The sequence below is a fragment of the Halichoerus grypus genome, chromosome X, assembly GCF_964656455.1.
Source record: "Halichoerus grypus chromosome X, mHalGry1.hap1.1, whole genome shotgun sequence".
NCBI classification, from domain to species: domain Eukaryota; kingdom Metazoa; phylum Chordata; class Mammalia; order Carnivora; family Phocidae; genus Halichoerus; species Halichoerus grypus.
In genome coordinates this window covers 94,690,643-94,701,303 of record NC_135727.1, presented here as the reverse complement: position 1 = coordinate 94,701,303, position 10,661 = coordinate 94,690,643, and the positions used below count along the sequence as shown (strand labels likewise).

General features: G+C 47.6%; 1 protein-coding gene across 1 annotated transcript in view; it reads left to right on the top strand.

Moving 5' to 3' along the window:
- Window positions 1-509: 509 nt before the first annotated feature.
- Window positions 510-10,661, top strand: part of LOC118533894 (amine oxidase [flavin-containing] A) — a 69,956-nt gene continuing 59,804 nt past the window's right edge. The window contains exon 1 of the mRNA XM_078065072.1: window positions 510-2,275. Coding sequence (XP_077921198.1) covers window positions 733-2,275 — 1,543 coding nt within the window. The 5' untranslated portion in view covers window positions 510-732. The remainder of the gene's footprint in view (window positions 2,276-10,661) is intronic.

Below are 10,661 nucleotides of genomic sequence, written 5' to 3'. Positions count from 1 at the left end.
TAATCTGACAGCTGAGGGGTTTTTGTTTTGTTTTGTTTTTAAAGACTTTATTTACTTATTTGAGAGAGAGAGAGAGAGAGCACATAAGGGGGGTGTTGGCAGATGGAGAAGCAGATTCCCCGCTGAGCAGAGAGCCTGATGGGGGCTCCGTCCCAAGATCCTGGGATCATGACCTGAACCGAAGGCAGAGGCTTCACCGACTGAGCCATCCAGCCGCCCCTGATAACTGAGTTCTTAATTTTCTCCCCTACTTGCTTCGATTTGGGTCAAGCACCTCAGCTTGGACAACCCCACAAAGAATCAATAATCGCCCAGTCCGCCCCAAGTGACAGTGCCCACTTCACCCCGCCCCCTCCCTAGGGAGGGGCCCGCGGCTGCGCACACCTCACCTAGCCTCTTGTGACGTCACAAAGGAGCCCACCCTAGTGTGCCGCACCCCTGCGACCCTGCCGTCCAGGTCACCGTCCTTCAAATACCCGCTTCCCTTAGCCCACCCGGCCCAGTGCTCTGTTTTCGTTATGGCGTTGAGAATAAAAGCACTAGGCTGAAACCCCCACGGGGCCGCCGCAGCGCCCTCGGGGCCGGAGAGATAGGCGGAGCCAAGCTGCGGTAGCCCCAGGCTCCCCCGCAGCCCAGTAGGCTGGGATCCTGGGGCGGCCTCGGGAGCGCGCGGGTCCGGGACTCCGGGGAGCTGGCGCGGTGCACGCCCGTTGGAGAGGGGCGGGGATCGGAATGTCGGCTCCCGCCCGGGCGCGCTCCAAAACCGGGAACGCAAACGGCTCGGCCGCCTCCGGAGGTGGTGGCGGCGAGAGGGACCGCGAGGCGGAGCGCGCGCCCGGAGCCGGGGGCACAGCTGCCCAGATCTCCGACCCGGACTCCAACTTGGGCGCGGCCACATCCTCCGCGTCCGGGTCGAGCATCCGTTCTGAGTGGCGGACTTTCTCCAGTCCGTTTTCCAGCTTCCTGTCGAACGCGTCCAGAGCGGACCCCGGATACGAGAGCTCCGGCGCGCCCGCCCAACTCCGCTCCAGTCCTGGCCCGAGGACCAACACAGACTCTAGGATTGGCCTCTGGGGCTTCGGCGCCCACGGCCTGAACCACCAGATCCCCATGTCTGCCACCCGCCTGAGCACCGCTGATGGGGCCGCCCCAGCCTCCAACCCGGACGCAGGCCATCCCCGGGTACCGGTACCAGGACCTGCCCCGCCCTCAGGCCCCCCTCTAGGGTCGATACCTGAGTCCACCCCGCCCGCAGTGCTCGGCCATCCCCGAGTATCAGTACCAGGACCTTCTACATCCACCAACTCTACCCGAGAGCCAGTGCAAGGTTCTGGCCCGCCCTTGACGCCCGGCTTCCTCAAGGTATCGATGCCAGCACCTCGTCCACCCAGTACCAGTCCCCAAGTGTCAGCAGACGGGATCGCCCCGCCCTCAGTGATCAGCTCCTCCTGGAGTTCGGTGCGAGGACCTCCCACACCCAATAACTCCCCCCTAGAGTCATTGCAAGGGTCCTTGCAGTTCTCAGGACCCCGCTCCCCCCGACTATCAGTGGACGGATCTGTTGTGCTCTCGGACTCCTCCCGAGTGTCGATACAAGGGTCCGCCCCACCCTCAGTGCTCAGCTCCCCCCGGAGTTCGCTGTCAGGATCTGCCCCGATCTCGGACTCCTCCCGAGTGTCGCTGCAAGGGTCCGCCCCTCCTTCAGAGCTCAGCTCCCTCCCGGTTTCGCAGCAGGGATCGCCGCAGTTCTCGGAGTCCTCCCCAGCGTCGGTGCAAGGGTCCACCCAGCCCTCAGTGCCCGGCTTCCCCCGGGATTCGGTACAAGGACCTCTCACGCCCAGGAACAACCCCGGAGGGTCGGCACAAGGGTCCACCCAGCCCTCAGTGCCCGGCTCCCCCCGGGATTCGGTACAAGAACCTCTTACGCCCAGGAACTCCTCCCGAGGGTCGGCACAAGGGTCCACCCAGCCCTCAGTGCCAGGTGCCCCCCGAACATCCGCGGAAGGATCGGCTCCACCCCCGGACTCCCCTGGAGGAGCAGTACAAGGGGCCGCTCCGCCCTCAGTGCCGGGCTCTGCCCGGGTGTCGGTGGAAGAATCGGCTCCGCCCCCGGACTCCCCCCGAGAGTGGGTAGAAGGGTCCGCCCCGCCCTTGTCCCGCTCCACTCCTCTACCTACGCCCCGGGAGAGTCACAACCAGAGCATGGCGAGTGGGGAGACGGCGAGCACCGCGGGCCACATGTTCGACGTAGTCGTGATAGGAGGCGGCATCTCAGGTCAGTATGGACCGTAGCGGTAACCTGAGGGCCCCTGGCCGGCCCGGGGTGGGGGGCTTGCGGTAGCGCCGCAGCATTTGGGGATCTCTCTCGTGCATGCTGGAGTGCAACAGTGCCCGGCCCCGGATCCTGCGAGGCGAGAGTGGGGGTTGGGCCAGTTTTGCTGGTGGTGTGAACTGGAGGAGGCAGAACAATAATTTTACTACTACTATTAAATACTAGCATTTAATTAGCTCTCGCTGTGCAGTTATATTCGGTACTTTACTTGCATTTCCTCAATCCTCAGCAGTCCTGTGAGATGGGTACTCGCCCCCATTTTACAAAACCAAGTAACTGAGGTCTGGAGACTTTCAGTAACTTTCCAGAGGTCAGACCACTTAGCCAGAAAGTGGCCGAATGATTTTTTTCCATTCAAGACCTTCACTTCTAATCCCTGAGGTGGCTGCTTCGCCTCACTGATTTCAGGTCCTTTGCCATAAACAAAACATCAGTGTTGGGATTTTTGTAGTATTGAAGTAGTAATAGTGTTATTCTGGTTCTGCTCTTCTCCAAGCACTTTTCCTTAGAAAATTTGGTAGGTGAAGAGGAAGGAAGAATCGTTTAGTAAAAGTTGTTTTTTTTTTTAAAGGAGAGAGGGTGGGCTCTTAGTTTTAACCTACTCCGGCTGTTTTTTTTTTAGAACTTGTAGGAAGGTGTAGGGCATGTATTGCCCAAAGGGAATCTCTTTGTGAAGCAGAGGCCCACAGCCGGTCAGGGAATGCCCTGTTGTGTCCTTTCATAAGAGCTCCCAGTGACCGAATCCTGTCGTGTGTGGAGCTGGTGAGTCTGGGTTCCCCTGGTCCTGTCTTAGGTTTGCAGCTGACCAAGTGCATGAGGCTTGCCTGTATCTTCCTGGAAACCTCATCATGACTGATATATTCAATTGTCACGTAGGCTGTCATAATTGCTAAAATTTGAAATTTAGGAATTGTGTTTCAGCCCTAGCTAGAATCCCACATGAATCTGCCCAGGACCTGGGAGGGTGTTAATTTCTGAAATATACCTGCAGGATCTAATGTAGAAAGAGGGAGAAAGAAGGTGGAAGGGAGTAAGTAGGATGGCCCCATAGTAGCTATTTGTGTGTGCAATTTTTGGGGGGGGGGAGACTCTGAACATGCTTAAAAATTAATTTTGAGTGGAGATAGCTTTTGACTTGGTCTTTTGAGGATCAATAGTCTGAATCGCCAGAGGAGAGGTTGGCCTGAGCTGTTGCTTTGACACTGAAGTCGGTGCTAGCAAAAACATGCCTGTATGTTGGAGCATCGGAGGAAAGCAGACCGTGGTGGAGAGTAAGAAAAAGAAGTATATTTCTCTTGTTTCTATTCATTCATCCCTTCATTCATTCAACAAACACTTGCCGAGTGCCTGCAGTGTAGAGAACTGGTCTTTCCAAAAACCTACTCCTCCTCTGCATGCCTCCTAGAAGCAATGTGATTGTTGATCACTGGGAAATCAATGTTCTGATTGTGTGGTGTATAAATTGATTGGTTCTCTCTCTTCCCCCATCTCCATACCATCCACTTTCACAATTTGGGGTTCTTTCTGGGATTTTATCTTTGTCCTTTTCTTGTTCTGTGCTCCACTATTCCTTAAGGAGTGTTTTGTCTTTTATTTTCCCTCTGCCTGATTACCTACTGTTTCTCCCTTTCCACACCTTCTTCCCAGTAGTTGGTCGTCAGCAGAGGTGGATTTACCCGGTAGCTGGCGACCCTCATGCTTTATGGCCTTACAACTGCAGGTGCCTTCTGCTTCTCATTCTGGATAAATAGCTTCATACTGTGTCTTGTATTGGTAATTTTGCATCCTTGTTTCTTAAAGAGGACACCCAAATCATGAGCTTCAGGCCCCTCAAAACCTGGATCTGTCTGTGATCACTATTAATCATTAATTTGTTTGTTTCATTTGGGGGAAAGGAGAGGGCCTTTCTTGTGCAGTAGTTCACACACCTATCTCAGCAGCCGGCTTCCAGTCCATTAGTGACAGTGGAAAAGGCACGGGGCTTCCTCTAATATCATCTCCGTCGCTCAATTGGAGTGATTTTAACACCCACAACTGACCAGAAACATTGCATTCTGGCTGTGATGCCTTCCCAAGATGGTTCACAACTAAAATTCAAAGTAGATGCAAGTCTGGCTCAGGCTAAACCCTGCACACAGACTGGGTATTTCATGAGCAGCTGAGAGGCTTTACTGCTCAAGGGGCTCTTGAGATGCCAGAAACACATCATACTTGCATGTACTTAGCCAACTTAATCCCTCTAGCAGTTTTAAATGCTTTGGGATATTTTTGTAACTTTTGTCACAACTTGCACACTTTAGTATGCTACCCACACACTTAAAATATATGGCTAGTACTCAGCATCTGCAGTGTCATTACTTCTGTATAACAGTGTAGCTCCCAGAAGAGTACAAATTCCAAATGACATTCCTCAAACTCAATCCATAGTAACAGAATTATCTTTCATTTTTGATAACTATCTTGGCTGTACAGAGAATGACAGCATCTTTTTTTTTAATATCAACTTTAAAGATTATTTATTTATTTATTTGACAGAGAGCACAAGCAAGGGGAGCGGGAGAGGGAGAAGCAGGCCCCCCACTGAGCAGGGTGCCCCATGCCAGCTCCATCCCAGATCCTGAGACCCTGGGATCGTGACCCGAGCCGAAGGCAGATGCTTAACTGACTGAGCCAGCCATCCAGGCGCCTCAAGAGTGGCAGCATCTTAATATAGCTCCCTCTTGTCATTAAAAAACCCCCATAAAACAGGGGTGCCTAGGTAGCTCAGTGGGTTAAGCGTCCGACTCTTGGTGGCTCAGGTCATGATCTCATGGGTCCTGAGATCAAGTTCTGTGTGGGGCTTCATGTTCAATGGGGAGTCGGCTTGAAGTTTCTCTCCGTCTGCCCCTCTTCCAGTCGTGAGCGCGCATGCATGCTCTCTCTCTCCAAAATAAATACATCTTTAAAAAAACCCATAAAACAGAGCATGTCTTTTTTTTTTTTTTTAATTTTATTGATTTTTTAACAGAGAGAGAGACAGCGAGAGAGGGAACACAAGCAGGGAGAGTGGGAGTGGGAGAAGCAGGCTTCTCGCCGAGCAGGGAGCCCGACATGGGACTCGATCCCAGGACCCTGGGATCATGACCTGAGCCGAAGGCAGACGCTTAACGACTGAGCCACCCAGGCGCCCAAAACAGAGCATGTCTTATAGCCACAAAACCCCTTTTTCTGTCCACTAATCCATTACATAATTGTATATACAATGTCAGTAGTGGAGAGGGGGAAAACCCCTGCTCATTTGTAAGTAATATAATGGTATCTTTAACATGCTCTGGCCCTTTCCTGTCATCCATCATCTATCACCAAGTCCTTCTTGAAACTCCTTTCATTCTGTGACACTAGGATCCTAAATTTTTATTCCACACTGATCGCTCCTTTTCTGTTCCTTTCATTGCGCCCATATTCTTGTGAACTTCCAGTTTTGAAATGGCCTCGAGGTTCAGCTGTTGATCACTGTTGTGCTCTTATGCACTTTTCCTTTCTCTTTCTCATTCTAAGACTTCAGATTTCCCTTATCTATAGAAGGCTCTTAAGTCTCTAGTTGGGATCCATTTCTTTCTCCGAGATCCCATTCTATAATTTATCTGCTCCTGGGTATTTCAGACTTTAATGTCCTGTTCTTACTTCATATTCATCATGTCCAAAAGCCTCCTTGCCCTCCAACCCAGCTTGTCTTCCTCACTTCCTTGGCTCGGTTCTTGGCACCACCGTCCTTTACACCCAGTCAACAGATCCTTCTAATTCCTTGTTTGGGCTCCTCTCCATTCCCAGTGACTCCCCCATCCCCAGGATAGACCCTGGACCCCTTTGGCTCACCAGGTTATGACCGTCTTTCCAGTGGCCACCCTTTACTTTGGGCTCTCCCTTCATGTCCATCCTGCACTGTTCTCTCAGAGCTGATTTTTTTTTTTTTTTCAATTTGAGCATAGTTGACACACAATGTTACATTCGTTTCAGATATACAATATAGTGATTGGATAAGTCTGTATGTTATTCTAGGCTTACCGGAAGTGTAGTTACCCTGTGTCCCCTTACACTGCTAGTACAGTACTATTGATTATATTCCATATGCTGTTCCTTTCATCCCCGTGACTTATTCATTCCATAACCAGACTTCATTTTTTTAAACACTTCCTTCATCACCTTGCCCTTCTGCTCAAGACCTTCCTTCACTGGTCTATTAACAGCCCCTCAAGCTTCCCTCCATACCCTCAGTTATCTAACCCCACTTTGTTGGACCAGTAGCATCCCCCACTGTCCCCAACATGGAGTCACACTGCTGTCTTGTCATCAGTGCTACACCATGTTGATTTTGTCCCTTCACCCTTTCCTTGTTTTTGTCTTTCTTAACATGGGAGTGCTGCTCTCTGGCCGTTTACGTCTTATCCATTCTTCAACACCTGATTAATGACCCTTTTTAAAAAAAGATTTTATTTATTCATTGGAGAGAGTGAGCGCACACACGAGCAGGGGGGTGGGGGGGAGGAAAGCAGAGGGAGAGGGAGAAGCAGACTCCCCGCTGAGCCCAACACGGGGCTCGATCCCAGGACCCCTGGCTCGATCCCAAAACCCCGAGACCATGACCTGAGCCGAAGGCAGACGCCTAAGCGTCTGAGCCACCCAGGCGCCCCTAATGACCCTTTCCTTAATCACTCTGTCTGCCCTTGATTTTTCCCTGTTAGTGCTTGTTGTCTGTATCTAACAATCCACACTTACTTTCTGATGTCTATTTCTTGATGTTATTTTAACTATAGCAATTCAGTCATTGACCGTAGATGCCAGTTCTTACTCAGGAGCTGACACAGATATAACAAATGACAGAAACCCAGTGGCATACGATTTTAAAATCTGCCCTGAACCGACAATTTCTGAATTGGCTCTCTGTAGGGGGAGAAAAAAAGGAAAAGAAAAGAAAAAAGCCCACCTCCAGGGGTCAATGTATACTTCAAACTCTTTGGGCCAAAGGGGTTTTTGCCAGGCAATCCAGTCCAATCACACAAGATTTTAATCCTCTCCATGGCCTCTCCTTGGTGATGATGTGGCTGTAGCTTGGAACACACATCTAGGGAAGGGGAATGCTCTGCCCTTCAAGGCAACTCATTAGGAGCAGAGGTGGATCTGCTGCCTGGACTCATTCAAGCCCTTTGGGAGCCTCAACCCTATGCCAGGCGGTGGCTAGATCTCGGGGGAAAAGGTCTGATGATGAGTAAGTAGTTTCCCTGCCCATAAGCTGCCCCATCCTCATGCAAGAAGGAGTCAAGTAAGAGAATAATCGACATTCATACAGTGGAAAGAAATATTATTGTCATGAGTATGAACAAAGTGCTGGGACCTTGAAAGATAAGTTTCTAAGCAAAAACACTTCAGTCATAACGCTGGATAATCCTGGGTAGTAAAAGAGTTTTTCCATGGTTTTGGAAATTTTGAAGTGTCATGTGAAAAGAGATTATTTCCAACTAGTGTCTAAGTAGTGGAACCTCCCCCATATTTTTATCCATGAGCCGAGCTCTACTTAATTGAGCACACTAGCCACCCAGAGGTTGGGGCTGTATAAAATCAGCGGGGACTGAATCCTTTTCATCCTCTGAGACAGAAAAGCCATTTTGCAAGAAGGTTGACTAATGTTCTGAATTCCGACAATTGAGTCCACAACATACCACAATTTCCCTTTTTGCTGAAATATATCAGAAAGAATCATTTCTGCTGAGAGCATTTTTGGCATTTTAACCCATAACTTGGCAGCAGACACTTGTGGTTTTGTAGTGATTAAGAAAAACATTTAAAAAACTCTGCTTATTTTTGGCGCCTTAGTTATTTAGATACTTTGAGGTTCAATGCAGACGGGGCATTAATGTTCTGCCTTTTAGAACACTTCTTTGCCTCTGTTTTGTATTTTTTTCTCAAACTAGGATCCTTTCACTTTAGAAATTTGTTGATGTTGAACAAAGAACACAAGAATATTTGGGTTCTGATTTTTTGAAATCTTCGTGGTTGAATGAGATTTGGGGTTTAGCTGACGTTTAATGGACCGTTTTCGCATTTAACCAATACTAATTGGCTTGACCCAACACGTAATCCTCAGCTAATGTAAAAAATATATTTAATAATAGATCTAAGTACAGTATAATTATATAAGTATAGTGTAACTGTAATGTAATTGCATCACAGAGACCCATAATTGAGACAGAGAAAGGTGGAAGCTTGTTATTGGCGAATATGGGTCATACAATCTTTGTGCAGGTGTGACATACACATATTTTATATATAACCGATCATGTCAGTATTTGGATTCAGGTGTACCCAGAAAGACTGAGGTTCTGTTGTAGTTTTAATTTTTAAAAAATTTTTTAAAAGATTTTTATTTATTTACACAAGCAGTGGGGAGGGGCAGAGGGAGAAGCAGGCTTCCCGCTAAGCAGGGAGCCCGACATGGGGCTCAATCCCGGGACCCCGGGACCCTGACCCGAGCAGAAGACAGACACTTACCCGACTGAGCCACCCAGGCGGCCCCCTGTTGTAGTTTTATATCACATACAAGCGTTTGCAAAAGCATAGACATCCAGTCAGCCCTTGTTTGAAGATCATGCTTGCGTGTACGAGGTGGGTATGTTTCATAATGACAGTTCCTTTTCATGTTAGGTTTGAGCGATCAGAACTGCACAAAATGATCCAAAAGTAGTTTAGTTACATTTTTCACTATTGTAAGGTTTGAGACAAGTTGGTTGTTAGGACTGTTTTTTTGCCTTTATGGTGAAAAATATTTTATAGTTTTGCCAGGAATTTGTATTTTCTTCTGGATGATCTGCTCCTTATTATGTTGTCATTTGGCATTATGAATTAGGGCAGCTTAAAATCTTTTTTTTTCACATTTAAAAACAATTTTTTAAGTCATCTCTATACCCAGTATAGCTCGAACTTACGACCCTATGATCAAGAGTTGCACACTCTACCGACTGAGCCAGCCGGGCGCCCCCAGGGCAGTTTAAAATCTTTAAACTATGGTTTTGTCATTTGTAAAATTAGAGGTTGGATTAAGTTGGATTATGTTATACGTGATATATCTTCCAGGATCTCTTTTAGTAATTAGTAGTCGTCCTACTGTCTGTCTCTTCAGCTTTCTCTTTTGAATCCCCTCCTCAACACGTTTTTCCTTCCATGTTGTATTCTGGAAACGGTTTGCATGATCTCTTATGTTGACGTCCTACACTAACTTAAATCCGAGTCTGGGGCTCTCTTACACATGCTCATTCACACCTTCTCCGTGACTTCTCTGAGCTTTAGTTTCAAAGCCCTTTTGTAGTTGTTGCTAAGCCAAAGTAAACAAAACCCCACTTTATAGCAATAATTAATCAATTGATTAGGTAAAAGTGTCAATAAGAACATAAACATCAGATGATGAGCTTTGAGAGTTGAGTTTATTACATATTAACCATGTTCAAAGGTCACAGAATTGCAACCTGTAAAGGCTCACAGGGACCAACACAGAGGCTCGGAGGGATCAAGTGAATTACCAAATGCCACAAAATTCTTAGCAGCATAACTTGACTTTGGACCCCTAAAATGTTGACCACCAGGGCAGTGTTGCTTCTACACCCCGCCTCGCAGGACTTGCCCTATAGGCCCATTCCTAGAACTGCAGTAAACTTATTTTTACTTTACTGATGCTCTAAAACCTGGTGACTATTGTTTCGCAGTAATTTATATTTTAGAATATGTTACATGGCATGTTACTGCTTCACAAACATTTATACTTAAAAAGATGGGACACCCTATTAAGGTCAAATGACTTTTATATGAAGAATTTATTTCCTTTTTTGAAAAGTCCATACCGGATGTGTTTATGATACTGTGTAGCAATTGTTCGACTAGTTTCCATCAGTGGTTCTTAAGCTTTTGGATGGTATCTCCCTTTGAATATCTGATGAAAGCTACTGAAACTTTCCACCAAAAAAATGCATATTTTTACTGATAGAATTTTTCTCCCTGCCCCAGGCCAACATCAGATGTTACGGAAACGCCGCCAGGGTCACTGTCCCTGTAGTATAAATATTTGGGGCTGAGACTGAGACATCACAGAAGTGGCAAAAAATAATTCAAAGGATTCATTAGGTCATTAGACAGTTTACAAGTAATGAATATGTAAATAGATAATGATAAAAACAGTCAAGACATCTAGGCTGAAAAATAAGGCACATGCATCTCCTATATTAAGTCATGATAAATCAAGCAGTGAACCTGACATGCTTTGGAAGAAAAGAATTTGGGGAGACAACACGGGTGAAGAAAATGG